The sequence below is a fragment of the Cetorhinus maximus genome, chromosome 18 (genome assembly GCF_964194155.1).
Source record: "Cetorhinus maximus chromosome 18, sCetMax3.hap1.1, whole genome shotgun sequence".
Taxonomy (NCBI): Eukaryota; Metazoa; Chordata; class Chondrichthyes; order Lamniformes; family Cetorhinidae; genus Cetorhinus; species Cetorhinus maximus.
In genome coordinates this window covers 98,088,698-98,114,276 of record NC_135896.1, presented here as the reverse complement: position 1 = coordinate 98,114,276, position 25,579 = coordinate 98,088,698, and the positions used below count along the sequence as shown (strand labels likewise).

Genomic DNA, 25,579 nt, shown 5'->3' with positions numbered 1-25,579 from the left:
AAACCAAAATATCCATACTCTGGAAGATGACGATGAGTTTGAGGAAACAATCAGCATAGGAACCAGACAGCTGCATGAAATGACTGGATGTGAGTTCCCAGAGAAAGGAAATTTACACAATCATTCAGATCAGGAAGAGGGTGAGAAATAAGCCTGCAATCATTAATCTGAAGCTGAAGCACAGAGTAACATCATCCCACTCAGACTATACCAAAAGGTTTTTCCTGAAAATGTGAAAGAAAATCGTTACACAAGGAGAGATGGTCTGAAGCCGAGCAGCGTCATGATAACAGTATATGAGGGAACTGAGATTCGACAGCTAGGAACAACTCAAATCAGGGGGACACACAAAGGAAAAGATGTTAACTGTATGTTCTACAGCACTGAAACAGATGGTTCCGCTATCCTGGGGCTGAGCAGTTGAAAAGAGCTGCAGCTTACCTCATTAAACCATGGGATGAAGGAGGGTTGAAGGTAGTATGGCCATTGAAAAGCACCCTCCAATCAGAAGCAAGGAAGAGTCTTGATGAGACGGTCAGGTGCTTTGAAGATTTTGAGTCTCACATCACTATTGGTTCAACAGTGAAACCCCCATGTAAAGTACCACAGGATCTAAAAGGAAAGTTTGAAGGAGAACTTCAGGGGATGGAAGAAAAGAAAGTGATCACCAAAGTCACAGAGCCTACGGATTGGGGAAATTCCATCATGGTGAGAGAGAAGCCAAAGAACGGCTAAGAATTAGCCTCTTAATCGAGTCATAAAGAGGGAACGCTGCCCCATTCCAGCACTGGAAGACATCACGCCAATGCTGGCAGGGGCAAAAGTTGTCAGCAAAATTGATGCCAAAAATGTATGAAGCCTGACGAGGAATCTTTGCTGTCGACAACATTGATACCTTAGTTCAGTATAAATTCCTGCATCTGCCCTTTGACCTTAAAGTGAGCCAGGAGGTGTTCCAGCAGAAAGTAGATGAGACATGCCGGAGACGTAAAGGAGCAGTTGGCATAGCTGGTGATATCCAGATCCATGGTATTGATGGAAAAGATCATCACCATCATCTACATGAAGCCATGGAGACACTCAGGAAAGCTGGGATCAAGCTAAACACAGACAATGAAGTGTGAAGGTGACAGAATGCCAGCTCTTTGGAATGGTGGAGTCAAGCTGAGTCCTGGAAGAGTCACAGCCATCTCTGAGATGGAGGCTCCAAGAGACAAGGAGGAGTTGAGAAGTTTCCTTGGTTTGATTCAGTACATGAGTTCTTTCATACTTCACATGTCAGAACACACAGCAAATCTACACGCGATGAAAGAAGATGTTGTGTACCAGTGGTCAGAGCCACATGAGAGCAAACTGAAAGCAGTAGTATGCAAGGAGACAAGTGTGTCATACTACGTCAGAAAGAAACCTGTCAACAGGCGACATCAGATACACCAACACAGAAAGAGAGCTTTTGGCAGTCGGATATGGATGTGAGGAATTCCGTACATATCTCTGGGAGAAAGTTCATAGTAGAGAGTGATCATCTGGAGCAGATCTACAAAAAGAAATCTGTGCAGTGATCCAGCAAGACTGCAGAGCTTAAGGATTCAGAGCTATGCATTCACTCTGAAATACAACCCGGGGAGGAAAATGGTGCCAGCGGATGTCCTAACTTGGGTGTCGTCACAGGAGAAACATGAGATAAAAGAATTAGGTATAAAGATCCATCACCGAGTGAATGTAACACCACCGCAAACGAGTCAGATTTTGGAAGGGACCAGCAAAGATGAAGAGATACAGATGCTCTCTCAGCAAGCGATGGCCTGATAAGATACAGCAAACACAGCCAGCGATATGGAAGTACTGGTCTTTCGGAGATGACACCTCATTGGAAGATGGTGTTCTGCTAGCTGAATCCAGAATAATCAGACCCAAAATGATGCAGGAAGAACTTTCCCCAAAAATGCATGAAGGCCACATGGGAATGGAGAAATGTAAACTCAGCACAGGATCAGCTGTCTACTGGATAGACATCCACACTGACATCAAAAGAATGGTGTCTACATGCAATGTATGCCAAAAGTACAGAAATACACAACAGGGAAAGGAGATGATAGCTGCTGAAATACCACCCAGACCATGGTATACTGTGGGAGCCGATTTATTCACCCACAATCGAGAGTAGCAACTCTAGTTCTCTCTACTCAAAGTTCTCTTTCATCCGAAAGGTGAAAGATTTGAGAGCTACAACAGTCACCTCAACAGTACAAGTTCTGTTTGCTGAGCAAGGAATTTCTGAAAGAATAATATAAGACAATGGGACCCAATTCACCTCCAGAGAATTTAAGGAATTCACTTAACAGAATGGGTTTAACATCATCACCTCATCAACACATTACCCAGGGGGACATGGGTTTATAGAAAGACATGTCCAGGAGTCAAGAGAGCCCTCATGAAATGCCGAGAGACAAAGGAAGATCCAAACCTTGCCGTATAGCCACTCTGATCTTCACCTCAAGGCTGACATGAAATCACCTGCAGAACTGTTCAATGAAAGAAAGTATAAGACAACTCTGCCAAGCAAGTTGCTCCCTCTAAGTTACCAGGAGGAAGTGAGACAACAACTCACTGATGTACAGGTAGAAATAGGTCTCAACATTTCAACAAGCATGCCAAATCCCTGCCTGAGCTGTCGAAAGGACAAACTGTGCATGTACAGGATCCTATCATGTAAACCTGGAAGCCAGCACAGCTTCTTGGTGAATCAGAGGCTCCCAGGTCATACATCATTGAGACTGAAACCAGTAAGCAAATGAGAAGGAACAGAGTCCACATTTGACCTACACCCGAGCTGGAAAAGCAGAAAAGATCATCAACACCACCAGCAACATCACTAACCAGCGGTAAAACATCACTAACCAGTGGTACAACATCACTAACCAGTGAGACAACATCACTGACCAGCGAGACAACATCACTAACCAGCGAGACGACGTCACTGACCAGCGAGACAACATCACTGACCAGCGAGACAACATCACTAACCAGTGAGACAACATCACTAACCAGTGAGACAACATCACTAACCAGTGAGACAACATCACTGACCAGTGAGACAACATCACTAACCAGCGAGACAACATCACTGACCAGCGAGATAACATCACTAACCAGTGGTACAACATCACTAACCAGCGAGACAACATCACTGACCAGCGAGACATCACTAGCGAGGAAGACAACATCACTATTTGCGAGACAACGTCACTAACCAGCGAGACAACATCACTAATCGTGAGACAACATCACTAACCAGCGAGACAACATCACTAACCAGCAAGACAACATTAACAACATCACCAACAAGTGGTGAAACATCAACCATGTCACCAGCAAGTGATACAACATTAGCAACATTGAGCACAACTCCTACAAGACCAGGAGCAACACGCACAACATCACCTGTACAGGCAGAGGCACAACATCCTACCACCTAAGCGATATCATGAATAACATTTTGAGTAAAGAAAACAAGCTATAACAGACTGTTGAGGGGTCCAGTCTATTTATAAAGGTTGATTGTTAATCTTTTTTAGTTTAGAAAAAAAGTTAATGATTGAAACTATCTTGATAGAGAGGCACTTTATTTTTTTAAAGAAAGAGGGATGTTAAATTGTTTTATTATTTGCAAAGAGCTAGAAGCTAATTATTATATGAAAATATATCTACTGGTGCCACTTTCAATGTCGCACTGCAGTCAGGTGCTGAAGAACAATGTATCTGTCCACCAGTCAGAAATACACTCAATGAAGCTCCAGTATTTTGAGTCTGAAGTGTGATTATTTCCAACTTACGGGAACAAGAAGACATAACACTCTATATGTGCAAAGATTGGACTCATTTCATATTATCCTGACCCAAAGTGAATGTGGCTTAAGAATTTCAAAAAATATGTGTGGCTTTCAATATTTAGAACAATTATAGAAGAGTTATCATTACAAATGTGAAATGTACTTCAGTGCACCTCAACATAAGAACTCAGTTTTCCTATTTGTGGATTAATGCAAATCGTTTGCACTTGTAACCTAGCAAAGTGCATTATCTAATATGTCAGGTGTTGCATGTATGATCACTGGTCCACTGGTCAGAGTCACCTGAACATGTGGTTATGATTGTACTCCAGGTCAGGATAGGGGCACAAGAGCTCTGTCCTGTTGTATTCTGAGGGGGTCCCCAGGCAGGGCAGCAGAGGAAGTTTTGATCCTGTGCAGGTGAAGAATGCTAACCGTCCGCACAAAACACTGCTCGTTGATCTGTGCCAATTGCTCCCTCCCTCTGACAGTGTGGTGGAACCTGGGAATTTATGATTTTCAATCCCAGAGGCATGGAATCCACATCTTACCAATTGCCAATGGCGGGTATAACATCACAGCACATAACCAGTTACAAGTTAATTTTACAGTGGCCATGATTATTTGCTGTTTGCAAATATGGTGGTGAAAATGATTAGCACATCGTAGGACTTGAATGTTTAAAAGTCATTCTTCTTAAAGGGGCATACTGCCGCACTAGGTGGCATGAAGAATCATAGCGTACGGGCTCAGAGCTGTGAACCCCTCCCCACAAACTAGTTCCCAATCTCAGTTAAGCACTTAAGGTAATGCTATGCCCAGGTCAATGGTGTCCTCACAGGATGTGAGCGGAAACGTAAAAGGACGTCACCAGCAGACCTAATACAAAAGCGAGGTACTGCAGATACCAGAAATCTGAAACAGAAGCAGAAAATGCTGGGAATACTCAGCAGTTTAGGCAGCATCTGGGGAGAGAGAGTCAGATATTTCAGGTTGATGATATTTCATTAGAGCTGGCCAAACTCCTGAAACATTAACTCTGTTTCCCTCTCCACGAATGCTGCCTGACCTGCTGAGTATTTCCAGCAATTTCTGTTTTTTATTTCATCAATAGACTTGCTCTGATACACTACAGAATGATTTTGGCCAGAGAGCAGGTCCCTTGGCAGTCTAATTGGTTAATATTAGCAAATGGGCAGCGATAGGAGGACAAAGAACTTCAGAAAACTGAGCTTTTGTCTTTAAAGAAGAAAGTCCTTCTATTTGTAACTTCCAACATTAACACGCATTCAAAAATTAATCGCCAATAAAATTAACATATTAATCGCAAATGTTATCTGTGATTGATTGACAACCCTAAGAAATATATGTATTAAAAAGCTTATGTCTATGCGTACTTTCTATTTATAACACCTTAATTTCTGCCAGTATATTTTTGGCGCACTATTGTGTAAGTTTTTCCATTATTTAGCGGGCTGAATTTTGCCGTCAGCAAGCAAGGGGCGGGGCCCACTCGCTGACGTGCAAAATGGAACCCCCGATGTCACTGAGCCCCATTTAAATCTTCAGGAAGGCGGGCGGACTGCGAAATCAGCTGTGGGCCTGCCGACCTGTCAATGGCCAATTGAGGCCATTGACAGGATCATTGAAACAATTAAAGGCCCTGCCCGTCCAACCTTAAGGTTGTCGGGCAGGCCAGGAACCCTTGTGGGGAATAGAAAAAACATGAAACCTCATCCACCGGCGGGATGAGGCTTCATGTAGGGTTTAAAAAACTTTAATAAAGTTTTAGTGAAATTTATTAACATGTCCCATCTTGTGTGACATTGTCACATGAGAGGGACATGTTAAGGATTTTTCTATTTTTATTGTTTATACAGCTTTCAGCGATCTCCCTGAGGCTGCACTTAGCCTCAGGGAGATGTGCGCTCTTTCGTGTGCATGTGGGAAAGAGCGCACTCTTGCTTTTGGGGAACTCCCCCCCCCACCGCCTGCACAGGGAACGCATAGTGCTTCCCGCCAGACGTCACGCTGGGCGGGCCTTAATTGGCCCGCCCGCGTAAAATGGCGGTGGGGCCCACTTCTCCGGCGGGGATCAGCTCCCCGCCCGCCGGAGATTGGATCGGGCCCGCCCGCCCGACAAGCAGAAAATTCTGCCCAGCAAGTTGAATTCTGTGGAGGATGGAAGGCCAGGAGGCCATTGGAATAATTCAGTTTAGGGATGATAAAAGCATCAATCGGGCTTTCAGCAGCAGGGAAGTTGAGGTGGAGTGTCAGCGTATCATGCTGCACAAGAGGCAACAGCGTGCTTGCTGATGGGCAGAGTGTGGGGTTTGAAGCTGAGTTCAGGGAGAGTAGGCTGACTAAATTTCAAAACAGCACCACTTCTCCATCAGAGAGTGTAACCCCTTCTCTGGCAAAGCAGTGCAAAATGCACCAGAGTTTATGGCAGGGGCTGAGAACGATCACTTAGCTATTCCGAGATTTAGCCGACGAAAGTGTGGCCCACCCCAGACATTATTACAGACTGATGGAGCTGGTTATGAGGTTGAGAAAAACAGGGCCTAGGTAGAGGCGGGTAACACATTGTTAATTGTTCCCATGTCTGCTAATGGCGTCACTGACTGGTACCATGTAGAGGAGAAACAGGAGGGGAACCACCAAGAGAACCTTTGAGGCTTTAAAAGAGAAATTATCACTGGAGATGCACTAACTGCTTTTGTATAGGTGGGATGGAATCTGTAACAGCAGTTCCACAGAGCTTGACAACAGAGGAGAAGTAATGGAGAAGGATGGCATGGTCCATCATACCATTGCTGTAAAGGGCGCAAGGAGGGCAAGGAGGACCATGGTGATAGTCACTGAGGAAATCAATTGCAACTTTGTCCAAGGTCATCTTGGTGCTGATAACAGGGTGATGCAGGACTGGAGAGGCTCAGACAGAGAACTTTGAGAGAGTTGGACGTGAAGTTGAGAGGCAATGATGTTTTTGAGAACCTGAGAATGAGAATGGAAGTGACAGATGGGCTGAACGTTAGAGAAAATGGTGAGCTAGAGGTTGAGGGTGGGGCGAATTACAGTAATCTTCCTTTCTCCAAGCATTTATGACATCTGGTGGGAGTTGGAGTGTGAATGGGAAGGGCAGCAAGGAGATAGCAGGCACATCTCATGGGAGAATTGAATGATGAAACAACATGGGAAAGACAACGGTGTGATGGGATTTAGGACTTGAGTAAGTGGAAGGCTGAGGAATGGTTAGGAGGTGGAGAAGAGGGGAAGTGGAAAAGGATACAGCAGTAGAGGTAACTATATGGATGGTCTCAATCTAATTCATTATCCTGGTACAACTCTTGATGTTATCAAGAGAAATACCATCTCATTGACTTGTAGGTTTGATTAATAAAACATGAATGAGGCAGGAACTTATAAAATAGTAGCAAATTTAAAATATTTTTGTTCCCCTGTGGAGGCAACATTTAGGATTAATGATAGCTCTGCTAGAACTATAGAAAATCTTATTGCCTGATAATTAGTGCATCTAAAATGAATCTTCAGCAGGACAGGTCATTTTAATGTGTGATAGTTGATAAACTGGATTATCGTCTCTTCGCATGACAGACTCTGCCTTACACCAATTTCTGCCAATTCTCAGTATGAGGATTACTCAATTGCTGCAAAGAGTACAAAATGGCCTAACAAAAATGAATTGTAAAAATGTCCCTTTACAACAATCCTACACCATTCCTGTCAACATCAATTGTTCTCCCATGCATAGCTAATGATTAACTAGTTCTTTTTATTTTTACATTTTGGCTAGGCATCTTGATTCCAAATTGGCGTACTGAACTTGGTATGCAAGGGCAACATCTAACCAGACTCCAGTATAACTATTTAACCTTTTACTCTCACTGTAGTGCATTCACCCACTAAAATAAAGCATGAGAGGATTTCACTAAACCAGGCTGCAGTTAAAATATCTGTGCTGTGCATCTCTGGGGCTCTATTTAAGTCTGAGGTGTTTACATATAAATGTATACACACAGTGGGGTTTGCGTAAATGTAAAGCATTACTGTTCATAAATACTCAACTTAAAAAGGAATCATTTTTAATTTTTTTTTTCAAGAACCCTGTTCTCAACAAAAGAACTTGACTTAAACCAATTTTAACTTTAGTAGCCAGATTTCCTCATTTTATGACTTAAATATTAATTTATTTAAACAACTTTAGTAGATCCACATGAAAATAGTGAGCATTACGGTGCAATATGAATCTGTTATGGACTAAAAGGAAATCAAGCTATCAGAATGCATCTGTAATGATCCTTTTTAACATTTCTCAAGAATCTATACTGGAATTTGAGCTAGTATAAATGACAAATAATTTGTTTGTCCAATTGTGCAATGTGAGAAATTTTCACTGAAGAGTTTCACGAAAATGTAAAAAATGCTGATTTACCCACAAGGCTCAGTGTTATAAAAAGGACATTTCTGATTCTCGCAGTTTATAAAGAAGCTGTTCCTTGGACAGCACTTGTCAATCACGAAAAACTCGACGGCCCAGTGGTGTCCATGTTATAGTCGTTTAATAACTTCAAATGTACAGCGGCAAATGTCATGAGTTTACCATTATCTGATCAATGGCATTGGGATCCTTAAGCTTTTAAGGTGAAGGTAATCTCAGGAGACCGATTAGAAGGGTAAGATTACATATAGAAAGGTGATGTTCATTTTTAAAATTCAAAGTAAATCAGATCGAGCCACAGCTTGAGCCTCTTATGGCATTGTAATAATTGCAAATATTACATTTTACTGTCATTCTATATGTTTATAAAAAATGTTGTTATTTGCACCAGCCTTCAACACATTTATAACTGAGCAAGTACAACCACTAGAACCACAAATGGTACACACAACATTGCAGTTATAGTGAGCTTGTCTATTCTCCATTTCGCTAGTACTGACTATAGGGAATCAATGGGATCTGATGTATTTAAAAAGTCCTCATTGTGTTAAAATAGCATGTAAAATTGATGTTTGAAAATATGCAGTTGAGTGTTGTAGTTATTTAATAAGTTACCTGGATAATGTTAATAGTGGAAAAATATTCATGCCACTGTTTTTTTAAAAGACTAACATCACCCGTAGCATTGTTCAAATTAAGTTGAATAATGGAAATGTTTTAATGCTCAGGGCTATTATAGCATGAAATTCAGAATGTAATATTCTGCTTGCTAAAGTGGATCTGTGTTGAAGGTGGCTTTTTATGAATAAACACAGTTCAACTGCTATTTGGTCATAAAATTTTCCAGACTATGCTTGTCAGTTTTCGGTTGGCGTTCAGAAGTGTCCAACATTTTAGGATTGTTTTGTAATGATGTATGACATGTGTTTATGTTCAAACACCATTGTTAATATTTCTCAAGAAATTTTCCTTCAGTCTTAATAACTTATTGCTCTTAGTAGATCACGCAATAATCAAAAGATAGTTGTGGATTACACCAGCTCCTGGGAAATAATTTTTACTTAGAGATAAGTACTTAAAGATGTTTTTCCTGAAGATTAATATAGATTCAGAATGCATGCATATCTGATCATCTACACCTGCCCATATTTAGAAAAAGGAATTTATAATGAAATGAGATCATGAATGACTTTTTAATCCCTGGTAGATATTTCTCTGTCTATATAGGATTTGACTTTAGTGCAAAGCTATGATTATATCCCCAGGTACAACCAACCTGTTACACATAGTTATAGCCTTGAATGGAAGGTGAGCAACTGAACTGCAGGAACTCATCAAGGCTCCTTAGACAGCACTTTCCAAACCCACAACCACTACCATCGAGAAGGACAAGGGCAGTAGACACATGGGAACATCACCACCTGGAGGTTCGTCTCCAAGCCACTCACCATCCTGACTTGGAACTATATTGCTGTTCCTTCACTATCGCTGGGTCAAAATCCTGGAACTCCCTCCCTAACAGCGCTGTGGGTTTACCTACAACACAGGGACTGCAGCGGTTCAAGAAGGCAGCTCACCACCTTCTCAAGGTCAATCAGGGAATGGCAATAAATGTTGGCCTAACCAGTGACACCCACATCCCGTGAACAAATCAGAAAAAAATGCACAGGACATGAATCTGTGCGAATAGAGAGTCACCTATTTGCAAAGAACAACGGTTACCACATTTCAAAGGACAATTAACCTCTCACATAATGGACCTATTACACAGATGTTATTGGGAATCTCTTGCTATCAGGTGTGGCAAGCAATCCTACAGGAAATTGGTTTTTGTTTGGAGTTACCCTTACTTATTTTACATGAATGTCTTGATGGGAACAGACTGTTTATCACAAGAAACTGAAACAGAGATACATGTCAGGTGTTATAATGCACCTGAAATCACTGCTATGTTAAAGGCACTGGCGGTGTTCCATTCAGTCGATTTCAGATAACTATTTATTGACTATTTGTATGTCATTGATGGTTGCATCAATGTAGTTATCAATATTCATTTGCAGCACTTGAAAAGAGAACTACAGTTATTAAAGTATATCCAACACTATCAATGGGATATTCACCATTTTGGTGGAGTGGGGGTGGGGGGGGTGGAAGAGTACTGTTCTGTTCCAATATTTAATGAGTTTTCAAGGTAATTCATTCCAATGTTTACAACATTTTGGTCTAGTAATTTGCAGAAAGATGGAACATGCAGAATTGGATGTGGCAAGGCTGGTGGTCTTAAAGAAAGTGTGTTCTCTTCCTTCTCCCTTTATACTTGATTCTCTTGCCCACTCAGTCAGCATATGAACCTGGTGGTGCACGGCACCGTCACTCCTCTGCTACTGCTTACATTTTTCATCGTTCCATATCCCCTTTCACAAAGTCCATTAGACACCTCGGGCCTTGCAGCAGATGAGGTGGGGAACCCTCGAGGAGGCAAAGTCACTTGCTCACAAAGCATCAGCACAGAAATCATCACCCTATTTTCTACAGATACTGAATTAGAGGGAGCTGCGAGGCTGACTGCCTTAATCGAGGGCCACCAAACATTTAGGCAGGTGGATCTCCAGTGGTGTTTTGGGCCGTGTTGTTCTAAAAAAAAAGTCACAATGTTGCTACCCTGTTGACACCTAAAAGCAGAGTGAGGCAGAAATCCAATAAATCTATTTTTTGCTTCTTTTCTCCCCTCCCAGCACCATGTACTTCAGTAGCTTCTCACAACGTGCCTTTAATGAGAATTTAAGCATACACTTCCACTAATTTGTGTAGAATGCCTGATGGGGGTTGGGGGCCAGACTCCAAGTGGAGGTAAAAGCAGAAGACAACTTGGAACTTGTTTCCTACCAGTTGGTGGGATAGACAAGTATATGTACTGCATGCAAATCTGCGCACTCTTCATCTGCTTCACCAGCTGCAATAACTGATCCATGAAACCTAACTGAGAGATTGTTGCAACCCAGCTTCCTGATGCTCTTCTCACTGCTAGCTCTCATCTCAACTCACATATGACTTTGCTCCAGCAGAAAACTCTGTAGCACATGCCGTAGGCAAGAAATCTTGACTTTAGCAATCATTTTTGTTGATCCTGCAGCCGGTCTGGGATTTCCATACCCCACAGCCAGTGTCACAAGGGAACAGCAACCCGTCTTGTGCAGGGCCAGGATCTGGGAATGAGAGTGAGAAGAATGTGGGAATGGGGGTGGGGTGGGGAGGAGGAGAGAGTGCCTATGTCCACTGGAAAGGCAAAACGTGACTGAATTGAGGGGCGAGGGTGAGAGTGGAAGAATGCATTTGTGAACTTGGCAGGGGAAGGATTGGCTGGAAGAAAACAGCGATCGAGCTGTTGAAAACATTTAAGGAAAAACATCATTCTTTACTCCCCGATATTTTTACATTAAAAGTTTATGAATCGTGGAGTAAAAAGTGTACCTAAATTAAGTAGGATGTATAATTTTTAATGGAAATAGTCAAGTTTACCTGATGGGTGCAGGAGGGGTAGGGGATAGCATGTGAAAAAAGCATGTACAATTCAATTTTTTTTTGCCTAGATCTTTGATATCAGGCTTGCTCTCCTGTTCATTACTACCTTTATCATTAAACTTTATACAGAGAGCGTTTAATGTCTCAGGGAAGAGAAATGATAGAGTAAACAGATGTGAATCATGTACACAGAAGCCATGTCATTGTTTTATAATGCCAAAATGTAATGCACGTTCAATACTTTTGTGGGTTTCATGAATTTATCTAACTTTGAATGAAGGTGCACTATGCAGGAGCCCCATGATACTGCAAACGCCTTGTGGGAATAATGTGATTTATGCGTTGCATTAAAAAAATGTTTTGAAAATAATATGAAACGGTAGCCCATGTATTATTCCACACATCTCTGTACAGAAACCCCCACGTGTAGAGGAGTATAAAGCCAACACTAAATGTATAACTTTTTTAGATTTCAAATTGGTTCCTTTTGACTTCTTTTTAAGCCTCCCATCTTGAACTTGATAACTGTTTGTCACTCAATCTGTGTGCTGCTTTTTGCCTTCAAGCTCATAATATGCAAACTGCATTCTGCGGAATAAAAGTCACGGGAATCCAAGTGATTACTACAAACTTTGACAAGCTTTCATAAGACTTGTTTACATTTGAATCCAGTATGGTTAGAGTGATTCACAATAAATTCGTAACAATTGACTCAACGTTGGTCCAAAACTTTTGTTTTTGCTTTGACACTCAAAGTACACATGCAATACTTTTGAAAGCTATTCTTGCTTTTAAGCTGCCGTAAATTCTTTTATCTCTGAAGCCCATTGATAATAGGAGTGTTCCATGTTTAAGGTATTCTTCAAATAGGCATTAAACTCTGATGTTGACTTTGCCTCACAAAATAAACTTTGTAAAAGAAATGTTGTTTATTTAAGAGGAGAGTTGTGAGGAAATATCATGATTTTTAAAGCTGTACACCTCCGAACATGAGCAATTGAATACACATACACACGCACACAGACATAGACACATGTACACACGTAAACTACCATTTCCACACACCACCACCCCCCGCCTCCCCAATCCTGCACCCTGCCATGGGCTATCTCCACTATGGTCCAGCCTGTATGTTGCTGCCATAACTCAACAAACCCACTGCAACCAGACAGTTTTGAATTTCAGCTGGGACCCAAGCGACCTGTTAATGAAACTGCATAAGGGTAAAAACTCACAGTGTTGAGTTATGCCTAGTGTTGCGAGCACTCGGAGTCAAAATGCTTCAAGCGTTAACGTAATTGCAAGAATGTGAAAAATGAAGCATCAGGCTCCTGAGTAAAGCAGAAGGTCAAACCCGAGCCTTGCACAAAACAGCTCTGTGGAGGATGGCCTCCTTTCACTATTTAATCAGCCCCACTCTCTGTTGTCGCCATCATTTTTTAACCTATTAAAAAAACTGCAATTAACTTTAAAAAAAATACACTCTGTCTTCGATAAGTGACATTCACTAGCTTTCCATGTTAAAATATGATCTGTGGCATCTATGAAAAGCACTGCACTCAGCCCAGAAGACAGTCAATAAGTGCTCAGCAGATTGCAGGTCACTTGAACTTATGCATGTAAAATAATCAATACTTCTCAAAGATTAGGTTTTCAGGATCTTCAGAAATGACAGAGAAAACAGATGTATAGCACCCATAAATACCAACACAATGGGAATTGTTTTTAGCCCGGCTTTCAAACTGAATTCAATTAAAACCGTGGTTTTACTTTATAATGGTGTACAGTATTCTCATTAGTTTCAGCATCACAATGGTATTATCCCAACACCACAGTAATTCATGTAACAAGCTGTAATCACTACTCGCAGAGCAAAAGCAAACTGGACTGCTCTGCAAAATGGATAAATGTCACAAAATATATAATACACTGTGACTTCTGTCACCCAAGTGTACTGGGTCTATGGTTCAGAAAAAACATTATTCACGTTAAAAGGCAAAAGTCTGTAGCACCACTTGTTACGTAACCAGTTGCTGCTGCATTCATATTAAATACTATAACGTTTTCCTCGTGCAACTTAACATCACTGGCTTTTTTAAGGAGTTGTTTTCACTGACAGCTTTTCTGTGATTACACGCCCACTCCCTGAAACTGGTGCTTGCTTTATGACGCATGCAGTCAGATCGGGGCAAAGTGGGGTCTGTACAGTCGTTGCCTACTCTTGAGTGAGGAAAGAATTAACCTCTTACCTTGCTCGCTGCTGTTGTCCCCACTTTGGGAGGCATGGCCCCCGCTGGAGGGTCCTGGTGTGCCGGCAGAGTGCGTTGATGTCGCATCATCATGGTCTCTGTTCCAAGATGATGGATTCTGATATGAAGATTGGTGCCCCCGAGGATTTTTTTTCCAGTTAGTATTTCCAAACCGAATGAAGAACACAGAAAACACAGAAAAGGAAATAAATTAATAACACAAACATATAGGGAAGCAACTAGTTCCCAAATGGCATTTGTTTCCTCAATATCTTCCCAGATGCTTAGCAACAGTTGTTTCAACAATATTATAAAGAGTCCTGTGCTGAAAGTTAGACCAGCCTTTAAGGCCCAGTCTCTACGTGACAATCTTTTGTTATAAAAATTAACCGTACTGCTAAATTAAAAGATGTGAGCAGTATTAGGGTCTCCGGTGAAGGCACATACATATTTGCTTTTCCTTGTTTTACTGCAGTTCTTTTCTCCTTTGAGAAAGGAAGTTATAAAGTTTGTTATCAAACGGATAAATGCATAGGACTGAAAGTTACAGCTAATGGCTGCAGTGCAGAATGTTTTCTCCTCCTGGTTTCCCTCCCCTTTCCTGATTGTTCCCAATACTCTGCTGCTACTTAAAGGAAAACAGGATTTCTACTGTACAGGAAAGGCTTTATCAGCACCACATGAAGGCAGGGAAGAGATGGAATTTCCTCTCACAGAGCAAAAAAAGAGAAAAGGGACACGTGAAACAGATCAGCCTTTGGGCTAGATTTGTAATTCTCGACACCTGCACGCTATCACCACTGCCAAACAGACAGTTTGGCTTGTGAGGCACCCAAATGTGCAGAACTGTGTCAGCTAATAACAATATTGGGTTGGAAAATTAAAATAAAATCAGCAAAACAATTCAAACTATAAAAAAAACAAACATTTTTAACTTTTCAAAAAAAAGCAAGACACTGTTAGAGGTATTAAGAACACCAAACCAAGTACAGGAACAGAACAGATAAATTTACACAAATCAACAGTTTTACCATTGTGCAGTCGATTGTAGAAATATAAACCAGATGAGTTTGCTAAGGATGAATGTTGACTAGACACAGAACACCTCTACCACAGCAACAAATTAGTGCAGACTTTAAAATAATAGCAGAGCCAGCACAATTCAGAGATGCAGCAATCTCTGCCTGGGTTCTGGGTTGCAGCAATCTCTGCCTGGGTTCTGGGTTGCTGCCTACGAATGTCCCTTTTTATCTCTGAGCTGGGAAACCACTCAAATAGCTTCAAGCTGAAGGCAAACAGTAAGCAGAGGCTCTTCAGCCCACTGCAGCCTCTTAGCGTCAGCTGTTTGCCGGATGGTAATCAGATAAAGAGCTAAAAGAATTAAATGAAAAAGAGGAGAAACAATAGCTCAGCGTGAAATTTGTCCAGTAACCACACAGAGCTAGAACCTTCCTATAGAAACAAGACAAATGCAACACGTTTACCTAGATGATGGTTTAAAGGACACACCAAGTGTAGTTAATTTTATGCACTGCAAGCTCTTTTAAGTTATCCATTGCTATAGGTCCTCTCTGCAGATATAAAATTTACATTAATTACCTAGTAACACCTCTTCTGTGTTTCATGGCAAATGTCAGCAAATCATTTTTTTTTTGTCATTAATATAGTTCTTTTCCTTGATTAGGTTACTGGATGCAAGGGAAGAAAAAAGAGTTCTACTTTTTCTTATAATGGGAAATTCTCATTTCAGAATAGGTAACTCCACACATCAGTTTGAGCTGTGCTCTTACCATCAATCAGTACTCGTTCCTTTTTGCTTCAATACACGGTAGTTGCCTTGATACTATGTACAACATATAATCTAAGGGTGTACAGTTCACATGTAGTAATTCGCAGCATTAACAAACAGCAGACAAGAATTGCACCCCCAACTCATCCCTAATTGAGTTAAAAAGCAGAGTTAAGGAGAGAAAGCCTTGCCAAAGAGTGAATGCAGCACAATAATAGGAGCACAAAAATAGATACAAGAAGCTAGGTCTCCAGAGGCAGTATTTTCTATTTGCTGGTCTACAGACTCACAGCTGATAATGCAAGTTGTAATTAATATAAAAGCAGGAGACAATATGGACAAAGCTTGTACTAGCTGGGCCACAGGAGAACACTTTGCCACTATACAGTCTCTCTCATTTACACAAGCTATCTTCCATGGCAAATACAATTTTGCCACTGCTTTTTCTCTTCAAAACCAGAAATTGGTTTAGCACTGTCACTGAATTTTGCTGAAGGAAAATGAGAAAGAAAGGGGAGGATAAATGAGAGAGGGAAAGAGAGAGGAGGCAAGGCAGAGAGGGGGAGGGAGAGAGAGAGAGAGAAAGAGAGAGGGAGAGAGAGAGAGAGCGGAGGGATAAAGTCTCAGGGCAAATTAAAAAAAAAACTCTTCTGTTGGGCTTTTGTCAGTGCCGTGTATCCGTCTCAGTGAGAATCATAAAGACTTAAACCTGCTGCACTTTCAGAAAAAAATAACTATTTCTGTCAATATACGATGTCGACATCATTTGCCAATTTTTCTAACGGGGCAGAACCAGACTCATCCACATTTTATCAGACTGTTTCCTTTACTGTGGTATTTGAGCCTACACTTTCCAATATATCTTTCCTTTCTAATACTGATATAGTACAATCAGGAATTCTGTCTGACAATTTAAGCTACAGATTTGATAAATTCTTATTTGGCATTATGTTTGGAAAGCACACTGCTCTTATCAAGCAACTGAGCAATTCAAAGTAATAAGCTACATTAGAAAAATATTAATCTCATGTTTAACCGTACAATGTAACATATTCATGTACAACCTGCAGAAAGCAGCCAGTGATTTCTTTTACTCACTGCTGGCAATCCTTCCAAAATAATATCAAGTTCAAAATGCAAATAAAAAGAAATGAGTTCCTAAACCATAAAGCAAGACTATGCAGTGCATAGTGTTTTCCTTCAAATATTTAACTGTGAAGCAACAGTAGATGTGCAGAAACTGGCAAAAGAAAAAACATCAGTCTCTAAATCATTTCCAATCTCATGCGAATTATTTGACAGTGAATCAGTATAATGCACATAGTGCATATTAGCAACTTGCCCCTAACTATAATCTCCAGCCAATAAAATATTGGTAGCACAGTGCAAAAGTACAATCACATATGGCATATACATTCAAGCTTATGAGTATTATCTATGTTGCCTTTTTACTTAAAACACAATGCAGTGCTTAATAAAACTATTAATAATGGTAAGGAAGGTTAAAAGTGAACTTAGATATGCACAATATATTACAAAGAACGATTAGCTGGCAATGACTTTAAGACAGTAATTCAATCTTGGGCTTCTCCTAATACTCATGAACTGTTCAAACTTTGCTCTGGCGTTTATGACATCATCATAACTATGCGATAGAATTACTACCTTATGTCACTGTGCCAGCTATTTATTATCCTGTCTTTATTTTATTTTGGGGGATGGGTAGGGCTGTTATTAGTAAGTAACAATTCTTTCCTCAGCTGCTTTCATTATTTAAAATGCTATCAAAATAGTTTGGCAAAAATCAACAGTAGTTCAAATTCAAGTCTACTGATCTGTATTCCTCTGTTCAACTACTTTATCCTAATTTAACCTTCTAACAGTTCAAGAGCCAGGCAGGTAAAAGTTTTACTGTATAAATCCGTTCTGATTGAAACAATGTGCAACAATAAGTAGCAATACTCTCTCTGCCCAATAAGCATTTTACTTTTGCCATTGTTAGTATCAGCGGTTTAAAGAATGTTTAAAAAGCTATGAATAAATCTAACTTGCAGCGTTTTAAATGATAAGAAATTCATGGGATTATTTCTTTTTTTGACAAAGCCCTTATATCATACACAACACCAACCCCCAATAAAGTATAAAATGGGGAATTTTACTTAAAAATTGTACTTAAAAATAGTCTCCAGAACATGTAGTTTCCCTCCTACAGAGCACTACCTGCTGACTGTTAAATATTTCTGCTTCAGCCCTTGAATGCAAACCTGTTTTACCTGACTCAAAACTATAGCAACAAAACTGAACTACAACCGGATTGGCTTGGACCTATGCGTTAGAAAAGTTAAACCACGTTATTACAAATTCTGCTTTGGACTATTCATTCCATTCACTTGCACTGCATTCACCCTGAACTATTTGACATTAGTATCCTTTAACAAGCACAGGAATTGAAATAGAGATACAAAATTATTTATATGTCTTTTTTTTTCACAAGTAACACTGTCCATATCTATGCCGTAAAACTCCCCTTACAAGTGATTAATTATTTGTCACCTATTTATCAGTGCTATAATAAGTATTCATGAGGTGAATTGTGTGGAACTCATGATCAAGCTAGGCAGAGAAAACTATTACTTTCACAGTTAAAAAGCTCAGGGAGCTTCACTTCTGTCTACAGTGTGGAGCAGCAGCAATGGTTTCAGCATAGCCCAATCTGAACTCCCACTGCTTAAAACTAGAGCTAGCTCCAATTCCAACACAATATAGGCAGCTGCTGCCATAGGACATTAATAGCCAAAGCAACATGGTTTCCCTAAACGTGGCTCGGCAAGTATTTTTCTTCCATTCTGTCATTTCACAATCAGCAGAACAGCCGAACAAGTTTGCTATTTCTATCTATACTAATGGTATCTCTGTCAAGAGAGTAAGTAACTTGGGAAGAATATGCACTGGCAAACTTTCAAAGGAATGCTACCCATGCAACAGATGATTTCATGCAAAACAAATTAAGTGTGTCAACATGTGAATGATCATCATTTATATCTCACAGAGATTTCCATCGGTTTTTCACTGTTTACAACAGTTTTAGTACTGACAATTAGCAATTTTCCCTGAAGGATAAAGTTATTGAAACAGGGTTTTTCAAAACTCTACTTATAGTGAAAAACAAATTTCTGATTAGATTACATAAAGATTTCATGTTATTTGAGTATGCACATAAAGGATGTCAACAAATTGCAATTTTACTCATTTTTCCTTGTTCTGATAATTGCAAAGTGACAAGCAAGATACCTGATAGATTACCCAAATTAGATTAAGACCTACTTTTTTCTCTCCACAGGTAGAGGTTGCATTTCCAGAAAAAGTTTAAGAATTAATTTTATTTAGCAGTTCTCCAGTATTTAAAATATGTTGCGGTGCCTAGGTTCACTTTGTATATTGTTTTAAACTACATTGTGACCCTATGCAACTGAATATAAATTGGTGTTTCAATAACAGCACCACCCAATAAGTATTTGATGTCCAATCAAAAGGTTATAAGTTCATATCAGGGCTCACTACTATTTGAACTCTACCTCTGTTGGGTGATTCTGTTACTCTTTAGGCAGACCACTAGATGGGGCGCTACATAAATCAGTAATTTATTTAATCAAAGGGAAAACATTGCTTCGTTCTTGGCGCAGTCCACCTGAATCGCAGAACCTGCCAGCTATTCATGGTGTAGCACTGAGAACGGTAATGGCTGAGTCAGTATCCCACAAAACATCTCATCTTCCTAATGGAGGATACATGGTGCAGAACAGAGCGCAAAAGTAATTAACGCTTCACTAAATATTGAAGATTTTGTTCCCCCAATGGCTCAGCTGGTTAAGGCAGTTACGAACTGAGCCACCCAGTTCTGGAAGAACCCCAGATTTTGTCCCTGGCCAGTGATAATTAGCCACCCTTACTGCAAAAATGTGTGTGTTAGGTGAGGAAAGAAGAAGAGTCACCTAGGGTCCGAGTGCCTGATCTCCAACGAGCGACCTTGGTTGGCAATGCCTAAAAATGGACTTTGAGGATGACGGGAATGGTCTCAGCTCTGATGCCCCCACCATTATGCAGTACCTGGGCATGCATATGAAGAAGTACTATTTAGGTGAGGTGCCAGAGGGTTTCTAGTGTCAATGGAACCATAACCCTGCAAGGATTCAATGACTTCAGTAGAGGAGGGGAGCAGAGATAATTGGCAGAAAAAGAGAAACAAATGTACAGATATTGCATGAATAGTGGATTTATACTCTGACAGTTGTAAGTAAATCCATGTGTGGTTAAAATTGCAGGTGAGTGTAATATCAAGAAATCACATTGATGTATAATTGGCATGCTGCAGCTACAGACTAAAAATCTGGAGATTTTAAAATGCCAAGTTTACTAAATAAATTGTTAAAAAATTATTCAATATATACATAACATTGTGTCAGTGCATGCAGTATACGCACATTTAAAGATAAGTAAAATTAATTTACACAATGTCAGTGTGTACAGTTATTGAACATTTTGTGTGATCTATTTTAGCACCAATACTATCCTGGTGCTTTCACCATTCAACTGAGTTCCACAGAATTTCCCACATGTGAAACAGAGGCTGGTTAAAGATAAATGGTGATTGGAAAATGCAAAGCAAGTTTATGTTTAAAGGGGCAGTAAGCAAAAACGATTTTCAGAATGAAAGAAATGGCACTGAAAGGTATTTTGGATTTAGACGCACATTACTTTGATGGGAAACTGCAGAAAGGATACTTGTAAAAAGCCCTGCTTAGCTTAGAAAGACAGAGAAGTGCCCAATTCTGTGCCTTTTATCAGGAAGTTCATGGATGAATGTACGCACAATGTGGGAGCAGGGAATTAGAATTACAAGCAGCTAATTTAGGAATGCATTTCCAAAATACTGGGTTGCTCATGTCTTACCCACGGTGCACAGAATCATGCTTATACACATCTGTGCTGAGGGTAATACAGCTAATACCTTCCAGCAGTTGTAGTTTGCATGTACACTTTATTCTTGATTGTAAAAGGCAAAAACACAGTAATTTAGGAGTTGGTGTATAACGGGAATTTGTCAATAATATATTTGAACCTGCTTCTCAAGAACGGATTGATTATGAACTGATTTAAATCAATCTGTAAACATGTGGTTAAAGGTCAATACTTTTACCTAAAAAGTGAAAATCAAAGCTCAATTTAAATAAAATCAAATAAAATAGAACAAAATGGAAATTACAGCCGCCACATTAAAAGTCTGCCTGAGCTGCTACAAGTCTTTTCGAAAATATCTTTATCACCTAAGATATCAAACAAAGGCAGACAAGGATATTAAAGTTGGAATGAGTGAATAGCAAATTGAAAAGTTTATACTTTCAGACCTGGGAAAAAGTAACAAAAATGATACTGAAATCTTGACACTTGAAACTGAGGATGAATGCTAAATACAATTTTACAGATTCTGAAGGGCATGATCGCACAACCCAATCCTTCACAACTGTGCAATAATACTGTATGTATATGCTCGCTTGTAGCTATCCCTATCCCCCACAAAATATCTTCATAGGATTTAGTAGTCATCAAGCAGTTATATCTTTCTCCCCATGTGGCAGATTGACACCACTGAATAGGCAAGGAGAGGTGTGTGCTTTCGGGGTGTCAAGCAGCTGTCACAGATCTGTCACTTCTATAATGAAGGCAATCCTGGCTCACAACAAATTAAAACACATTTCCTTTCAATCGGCGCTATTCAAGACCTAAATCAGTTCAAACACTCCAGCCATTTCATATGCAAATAAAACAATATAGTACATGCATGGATAAGAATGGCTACACCCCAGGTAAACAGGGAAGACTACAAACTGCCTCAAATCCTTTGAAATACTTCATCACCATCAATGCACCAACTTTCACCAATTGAGATCTAGCCTTGGGTTATGTAGTGAAAATCCATATCAAAGCAAAAAAAAAGAGTCAAACAAAATAAATTAGCATCTTCAACTATTTGCTTAGAACATGCAATGCCCCTTCCTGTGACTGAGAAGACACACGAATTAGTAACAAAGGGGCGGCGAGATTTCTATTCTTTATTTGCCTTTATCTCTATCTTCTTTGTTGGTTTCTCTTTTCTCTCTCTTCCCTCGTCTCCCCTGATCTATCAAGAGGGCTCCAGAAATTAACGTGAAGCACGCTATTAGCAGAAATGTAAAAACAATTTACGGAGAAGTGGCGCGATCATCACCTTGACACTAGGTTATATAAAAAAAGTCGAAATACAAATACTCAAACATACAAGAACGCGTCAACAGAACTTTAATGGTATAGAGTCAAATGAGCAATGCACAAGAAATGCATTTCACCAAAGCGAGTTGTGAATAATTTTTCATAAAGCTCTTCATCTCCCTGCTGGTGTTCTAGTTGCTCAAATTAGTGCCCCTTTGAAAACAAATGGCAGGGGGTTTGATGTAAAAATTTTCATAGTTGAAATCACCAGGAAATAAAGGCTCTAAATTATAATACTTAATGAAGTGGTAAACCCTAACGGGTGCAAGATAAATGGGTTGTTATATTTGGTCTATTTTGTGTTCAGAATGTTGCACTACTGTAACTAAAACTACAGTTATCATATTATCAAAATGTTAACCTCCCAACCTCATCCCATTATAGTGTGTAAATTAGAATTTTTTAATGGAACACAGTAAATTGACTATAGCATCTGCCATCTGCCAGTAACTTAAACAGGCTAGTTTATCTAATCTCTTCAATATAAACACTAGTGTGTTTCATTTCTACACATCAACATGAAATGAAGTACATTCCCATTTAAGACACAGCTAATTCCATTTTGGAAAGTCAAATATGACTTCCTCCTCAATCATTCTGGATAGGGAAAATAATAAGAATTTCCCATTAACATTAAACCACAATTGTGATCGAAATGCAAGATAAAGTGTTCAATAGTCTGATCAAGTTTTGTAAAATACGTCCTGACAAAAGAATATAAACCGTTTTTAAAATTTCGCCTCATTGCTTCTCAGACTTTCGTACGAGTTTCCGTCTCGCCCCCGCTTCAAAAATCTATTGTTGTTATTAGAATGAAAAATACCTACTGCGGTTATTTAAAATATCACCACAATGCTTTGCTCTGTTACAAGATACTGGTGAGCATGTGAAGCAGAACCTAGACTGCGGTGTCCCCTGTGACCAAAGAGGTTTTCTAAGCACAATAATGCGATTTCCACACCTATAGCCTTTCCCCAGGTAGTCTTTCAAATGCAGCTTGGAGACAGTGAGATTTCGGAAAATTGCTGCACTTTCCGATTCTCTGGGGAGTGTGCCTCTGTTTTAGTACGTCGGATGTACCTATCAGTAGTGTCCCTGTGTGTGTCCAGTTGTCAATCTCACGCGAGATATTCGACATACATATTTGCTTACACCTCTCTAGCATGCCAAACGCGCTCTGTAATTTTGACTGCTTAAAAAACCAGCGGCCTTTTCTTCCCCCAACCCCTTGACCGTGAATCCTGCAAACTCCTCACCCACTCACTCCGACACCAAAGTCCGGCACAAAAGCCCCCAGCACGTCGCCGGCTTGTTCAAACAACAAAAACCAAGTCAAACCAAGTCTCTTGCTACAGTTAACTTCACAGCATCGTTAAAGCGAATCGCTGTCAAAGCCCTTATACGGTGACTGTGTCAATTTAATCACAACATCCTAAAGACATTGGCCAGGTATCGATCGGTTTGAATAAATGAACACGGGGAGCATTTCAATACAAGTGTAAATGCTTCAAAAAAACACTCCTCGCTCTAACCACAGTCTGAACCAACAATACAGCAAGTGATTTAACGCCTCCATAATAACAGATATTATGCCACACCGCCCGTGTCAAACTGAGGCTTCCCCACACACCCCACCCCCCCACCCCAACCTCGTAAAGTCGCTGCTTTCCTAACCGTACGAAATGAACACAGTCCCTCAAATCAGTGGCACCAGTTTTAAGCTGTGGGTGCCCCCGACAGGAATCTTGGACAGTGATAAACACGCAAATCACTACATCTGGAAGACCTCGGGAATGTAGAAGTTAAAGGCGGCTCTCCCTTCAAGAGGCTTTAAGACATTTTACATATAGTTCTAAAAAACGCTAACCTCCAAACAGGACCACTTGCCACAGTATCTAATGCACAGGGACGGGGCAGAACACAGATAGGGTCCGACACAGGTACACACGGCCGCGACACACAAAACCAAACCAAACAGCCCGGACAAATGAAAAACTTCACTCACATGTTCTGCTAGATTTGTCGACGATCCGGACAGCTCTTCGTGGTCAGATTTTGAACTTCCATCCCGTTCGTCGATGACTAAATCTATTGGCATTTTTCCTTTTAAACAACTAATGTACCGGTGGCAGAAGTTATCGCACAGTTCGTGGACCTGAAAACAAAGATACTAAATAAAAAACCCCCATCAGATGGTCAGATTTCAGACAGCAGTAAAGACGGGCTGTGTGTGCGTGTGAAGAGACTTGCTTTGCAGGCATTATAAAGACAAGGAAACAATAGTGAAATTGTTCGTGCACTTATTATTCTCCAGAGACTGCAGCAACAAGTATTTGAAACAGGACAAAAATATGCAGTTAACATTAGCAAATAACTCTCCGGATGAAACGACCCATATCATCTTCCCCACCATCATATCCCCGCTCTAAATGAAACCTTACATATATCTGGGAGTGTTGTATTAAAACGAGGCACCTATCTTTATATTATCGCGGCTACTGTAACGGCCTAAAACGATGTGTGTTTGTTCACAGTGATTGCTTTCAAAATAATGTACGTTCCCCCTGATAAAAGATTTATTTCTGAAGCATAAACAATAACAGTTGCAAAGTATTTGCGCTCAGAGCCGGCTCTGTTCGCTACACCCAAGTCAGTACAATACTTCAGCTCCGACTATGGAAATGACTTCGCAACGCTAGAAAATGAATGTTACCTCCAAAACTCAAAGCCACATCAAAGAAAATGCAGCGACCTGCGACTTGAAGCCAAGCACTTATAAACCAAAGGCCTTTTTTTTAAAAAAAATATATATATTAAGAAGGCAAGTTGTGTGCAAGTAGGAAGCAGCCCTGTGTATTGAGGCTGTCCGTACTCTCGTTCGGTTTTCCTTAAATTAGCCGCGTCCAGAAAAAAAAGAGACAGGCCATGTTTTAACAACACTGTCACTTTGTATCCTTGCAACATATCTTCCAACAGTTCAACACACAGACTTTTGGTTTATAAGGTCTGATCTGCAAGGAAGTATATTTTGTACAGCACTTTAAAGCGTAAATAGGTTTCGGGACGGAGCGGGATTGATAAGAGGGCAACAGTAAACTTTGTTTTACCTTTTCTAACTCCAAGAGGTGGAACCTTAATACTTGTATAGCTTGAATCATCTGCAAATTTATTACATGTGTTAGACATGCCAAAGAGAATTCCCAACCACCTTTCCCCAATTCTTTAGTTAAAAACTCACAACAGATAACACGGCGAATGACAAACTTTAAAGCTCGCGAAACGCTTAATAATAAGGCCAACTTCAACTGTTCATTCGCATCTTTCTTTAAAGTGACGTTATAACATTTGGCGCTATTGTAAAGTGTTTTAGCCGTCCGCGGTGTTACAGTCTTGGCCGGGGCTTTAAAAATAAAAGTTC

General features: G+C 40.2%; 1 protein-coding gene across 9 annotated transcripts in view; it reads right to left on the bottom strand.

Annotated features, from left to right (window-relative positions):
• The window catches only part of meis2a (Meis homeobox 2a), a 117,304-nt gene that overhangs the window by 88,774 nt on the left and 2,951 nt on the right, over positions 1-25,579 (bottom strand). For all 9 annotated transcript variants that reach the window (XM_078563261.1, XM_078563257.1, XM_078563256.1 and 6 more), the window contains exons 5-7: positions 25,269-25,319; positions 24,167-24,316; positions 14,067-14,184 (exon numbers count right to left, since the gene is read on the bottom strand). In XM_078563261.1, coding sequence (XP_078419387.1) covers positions 14,067-14,184; positions 24,167-24,316; positions 25,269-25,319 — 319 coding nt within the window. The remainder of the gene's footprint in view (positions 1-14,066; positions 14,185-24,166; positions 24,317-25,268; positions 25,320-25,579) is intronic.